The following is a 5,417-nucleotide window of genomic DNA, read 5'->3' as shown; positions in this document are numbered from 1 at the left end:
GGGGACGGGGACGGCCAGGCGTGCGCGACGACGGGGGCGGGGACGGCCGGGGCGCGACGACGGCGACGGGGACGGGGCATGCGGCGACGAAGACGGAACAGGAACTAACTGAAATTTTTCATAAGTGTTGTATATATAGGAGAGGCCTTTAGTACCGGTTGGTGGCTCCAACCAGTACTAAAGGTGGTGCGCTGCCCGCACAAAGTTTAGTCCCACCTCGTCGGGCGAAGGGCAGCCGCACTGGTTTATAAACCCAGCCACGGCTGCCCTTTCGAACTCCTCTATAAGCAGGCTTCTGGGCCTAACTACGGCGCGCTGCCTTGTGAGTCTGTTGGGCCTTGTGGGCCTGAAATTGCACGCCCGTGGTCTAGCAGGCCCATAGGGCAGCGCCCCAAATTTTTTGATATAGGTTTTTTCTTTTCTGCTTTATTTTTTCTTCTATTTATTTCTAAGTAGTTTTTTTTCTTTTCTGCTATATTTATTTTCTTCTATTTATTTCTGAGTAGTTTTTTTATATATTTTTTCTTTTCTACTATAGTTTTTTTCTTTTCTGCTTTATTTATTTTCTTCTATTCATTTATTTTTATATACCATGCCTTTCGGTGTAACAGATAAGTTTTCGTCTGAAACCGGCCCTGATACTTTGAAAGAGATTGTCCAGTTTATACACGAAGTGCATCTAGTTTTTGTCATAACAGAAGAAGTACGGAGTTGTAATAAGTTATTAAAAATAAAAAGAGGTGCAATGCTCGTTAATTAGCTTCAAGCCTTTCGAAATAGTATAAACTGCACTGCACATAGCTCCGTGCAGTCTACCATATTCCTCAAGGCTTGAAGCTAAGCAACGTGAGCATTGAGCCTCTTCTTCATCGTCTCTGCACTCAGGGCTTATAAACCGCTCCTAGTCCCTCTCTCTTGGCGAGGTGGAATTAAAAAATAGCTTACTAAGAAACTATAGTACTAGTCACCCTTTAGTACCGGTTGGAGCCACCAACCGGTACTAAAGGTGGTGCGCTGCCTGCACAAAGTTTAGTGTCATTTAGCTCAAAACAAATCATTAAATGCATGAAAAATATCAAATGAAGGCAGAAATGGTTGAAAGTTGATGGCGTCACTTTGAATGGTGCATACTGAATGCACAAAAAATCTGGAGTTGTAATAAGTTTTAAAAAATGAAACGCCTTTTAACAGATGAGTTTAATTTCGTCAGAAACCCGAATACTTCGAAAGAGATTGTCCAGTTTGTAAACGAAGTACATCCAATTTTTGTCGTGACCCTCTCTACTTTTTTAAACAATCTATGCGGGTGAAATGATGATACCATGCCAAGTTTTAACTTTTTCAGAGTTCATTTGTAGTGCTTTTCAATTTCCAGGTCATTTAGTTCTCAAAACAAATCATTAAATGCATGAAAAATAGCAAATGAAGGCAGAAATGGTTGAAAGTTGATGGTGTCGCTTTGAATGGTGCATACTGAACGCAAAAAATATAAGAGCATTTAGATCATGATCTTATATTTCTTTACAGTCCGAATTGTCAATATGATCTTATACATCAAAAATACTTTGATCATCAATGATCTTTTTGTGTACAATCTGAATTGTCAATATGAATCCTCAACAATTTATAAACCGGTGAAGACTCATATTGCGGCCACAAATTCTACACATAGAGTTCAATGAAGACCAAGTGCTTGTGATAGTTTGAGAATAAACATATTTAAGGTGGTAAAAGCCTTGTTAGGGAGCGAGGTGGGACTAAAAACAGCTTGCCATAACCTCATTAGTACCGGTTCGTGGTACGAATCGGCACTAAATGGTGATGGTGGGGCCATAGCCTGACCGCAGGCTGCCACAGCCTCTTTAGTACCGGTTCGTGGTATGAACCGGTACTAAAGGTTCGCCATGAACCGGTACTATTGATCACATTAGTGCTGGTTTTTTTACAAACCGACACTAATGTGCTTCACATTTGACCCTTTTTCTACTAGTGTCACCGTACACATGCCACCTCATTAAAGGTCCACTCAACATGCATGGGAAAAGGTTTCCATTATATTATGTCAGTTATATTCAAAATATTTCCCACTAGATAATAATCAAAATACAATATTTAACTTATAATTTTAGATTTTGTTCATAATTATTAATTAAACTATGCATGTTTCATACATCAGATCATTGAAATATATCACAATCGATTCTCTCATCAATGTGCGGGGTATATTCTAGTAAATAATATGTACCAGTGAGTTTTCTACTATTTAATTATAGCATCCAGTCTATTCTCATCCATTGCAACGCATTCATATTTAGCTGCATATCGGGTTTTTTCAGAGTCATATTTGACCGTTTTTATATAATTTTGTCAACATCTAAAATACAAAATAAATGCCAACATATTCATCATGAGATAATTTTCATATATTATATATCGGGTGTTGTAGATATAGATAGTTTTCTCTATAAACTTTGTCAAAGTTTATCAAGCTTGACTTTTGAGAAAGTAATGCACATTGTATTTTGAAAGGGGGGGAGTAATACTGATAGAATTTTTAATTCTAAATGATAATAATACCATTTGAATTTTTTGTGTGAATGTATTTTGTAGCAAGATGATGAAATTTCAAGCAAAATATACTAGATCAAGTAAATTGAAAAGGACATGGGCTCCATTATGAGAGGTTACATCACAATTTTTCAAAGTTTCTCTATCTCCAAATTTTGCATCTCATGTTTGTTTTTTAATAATAATATTGCTTCGCGTCGCAGGGGATTATTTGACGTTTATGCTATGTTTTTTTATCCTTTTAGGGATATTTGCTGGGTTTTTTAAACAGGATTTTGTTTTTTGTATTACGGATCCTCTCGCCCATTGCGGGACTGTACCGGGCAGCTAATCCTGCACTGGGGGCCCACTACAAGCCCGTGACGAGTGGTTTGGTAGGCTGTGGTGTTGGGCTTACTTTCCGATTGCGAGTGGCCTCCCCACCACCACCGCCGGGAGCTCCGGTGCATCCTGCGGCGGCGGCGATGTCGACCTTCTCCGAAACCTTCCGTTCGCACGCCACCGCTCTCCCCTACTTGCGCATTTGCCACCGCAGTGGCTGCTGCCCCGATGGTACCTCACTGCCGCCTTCGACCTTGGGCACCTCCGCATCCAGATTCCAGAAGGTGAATTTATTTCTCCTCCTTCCGGTGATGGCGGCTAGTCGATGCGTAAATTGTAGCAAGCGAACTCTTCTGCACCGTGATTGTTGCCGACTCGCCAGCTGCTATGAAATCTGATGATATGCCTTCGTTATAGCATTGCATGTTCAGCCAGACTTTGGTTGATCTCTTCATGAGCATCAGTTTCTGAAACACACCATTTTTTACCAGTATAAGTGAGTGATGAGCGTCTCCTCGGATACCAGTACTAACTACAGATTGCCAACTATCTCTTTACCACGGGAACACTAATTGAGCACCATATACAATAGGCATCACTGCAGCATATGCCAAGTCTGAAGCATTTTCAGAATCAGCGTAATGTTTTTTCTAGATTTGCAGCCTCGGTAGCCTGGAGATGAAACAAATGGCGACCTAGGGGCATCGTTAGAATCAAAAAAGCTTCATAGTAACACCTTCACCCTTTTGCCACAATTCAGAGATTGTTACCTTGGCCACAATCCGAAGCAAATTCTGTAGTGAACTCCAAGAAATCTGATACAGGTTGCACAGACTTGGCTTTGGTTTCACTCCTTTTCCATCACATTATTTAAACCCATGATTCTCTACTCCCTCTCTGTGTCCAAGAGATGAAGCTCTTCACCGTCATGTTTTCCTACCTCCTCCTCCTTGGCCTCTATACACCACCAAGCCTGTCAGACAGTCCACCTCTTCAAGATATGTGCCCTATGGCGCCTCAGGGTGAAAGGAAGCTGTTCATGAACGGCTACCTCTGCAAGCACCCTAGCACCATACTGGCTTCTGATTTCAAGACTTTGCTTCTCAACCATGCCGGGAAACTAGACAACGTGGTCATCGTCACTGCTGCCGAGTTCCCTGGCCTCAACACCCTTGGCATGTCCATGGCACGGACCGATATCGACCCGTATGGGCTAGTGCTTCCCCACTCTCACCCAAGGGCGTCTGAGATGATGTTTGTCCATGATGGCAGGGTGCTGGCTGGTTTCTTTGACACAACCGGTAAGCTGTTTCAGAAGAGACTATGTAAGGGGGATGTGTTCATCTTTCCCCGTGGTTTGGTTCATTTCATCATGAACTATGGTTTCCGTCTTGCAACGACGTTCTCGGTGCTTAAAAGTCAGAACCCTGGTGTAGTTGGCATCACCCATGCAATGTTCGCGCCAGATTCAGATGTAGTTGAGGGGCTGGTGGCCAGAGTGATGAAGTTCAGAGAGATGGAAATCTCCGACAACAAGACTACTGATTTTCCATGGACTTCCTGATTAGTTATGTAACTAATCAAGATAGTGGATCTAATTATTATGAAATTTACCCGCAGATGATGATTTCCACGTTGCAATCTTGTCATGTATTTGGACAGAATCTCAGTCTAGTAATGTTCTATACTCAATGATGTAAATACCATGTGATGTAGCTGATTAATATCTGTAGGAAACTAGGAATTATATAAAGATCAGAATCGCGACGCATAGATTGGGACCATAGCCTTCTATCTGTTTAGCTTACAGGTTGGTTGTTTAGCCTGAACCCTGTCATGATAATAATAATGATCCTGGACGCTATGCATTATCTCTCCATGGTGTTGTTTCTATCTCATTAGTGTCGCACAAGCACAACCAAATTTTGCAACCTTATGTAAGCTGTGACATGAGATTTTTGTCAAGCGACACCAAGCCAGTCTCTTTGGTTCAGCATCACCAAGGTTGGCATCCTCTGGACTGTATGTATTGTAGCATTGCTTTTCCTTTTGCTTTACTCAGTGGAATTCTATACCGTTCTTTTAGTATTGTTATCTTTTGCTCCTTGCAGTTGAGGAGGTCCCTTTCTTTTCCCTGCCTTCTTTTGAAAGTGAAGCTTATTTTTTATATATATGAATCAAACTTTCAGCGAATCTGAATCTATTGAACATTTATTTTTTAATTGTGTCGTTGCGATAGAACTATGGAGAGTGATTTTTGATATATCCAATAAGCGCGCTGGAATGTCCATTGATGACATGCTAGCCTGGTGGTTGAATAACAAAAATCACCCAGCGGACTGTTTGCTACATTCTGCTGTTCTTTGGACTCTGTGGAAATATCGTAATGACATATGTTTCAATCATGTCCCCTGGCTTGGGATGCAGGTTCTGTGGAGGAAAACTGCTTATACACTAGGCAGTTGGATGGTTCGATGCTCTGGCCCTGTCAAAGAAAGGGTGATGCACTTGGTAAGAAAGCTGGAGCA

General features: G+C 41.5%; 1 protein-coding gene across 1 annotated transcript; it reads left to right on the top strand.

The window, feature by feature from the left end:
• The first annotated feature begins 3,799 nt into the window (after positions 1 to 3,799).
• On the top strand, positions 3,800 to 4,684 carry LOC119271118 (germin-like protein 11-1). The gene has a single exon (XM_037553059.1). The coding sequence runs from the start codon at positions 3,800 to 3,802 to the stop codon at positions 4,451 to 4,453; it is 654 nt and encodes a 217-aa protein (XP_037408956.1). The 3' UTR covers positions 4,454 to 4,684.
• The last annotated feature ends 733 nt before the right edge of the window (positions 4,685 to 5,417 follow it).

Source organism: Triticum dicoccoides, chromosome 3A (genome assembly GCF_002162155.2).
Source record: "Triticum dicoccoides isolate Atlit2015 ecotype Zavitan chromosome 3A, WEW_v2.0, whole genome shotgun sequence".
Classification (NCBI taxonomy): Eukaryota; Viridiplantae; Streptophyta; class Magnoliopsida; order Poales; family Poaceae; genus Triticum; species Triticum dicoccoides.
The sequence above is the reverse complement of the archived record's forward strand: the minus strand, read 5'-3'. Positions and strand labels throughout refer to the sequence as shown.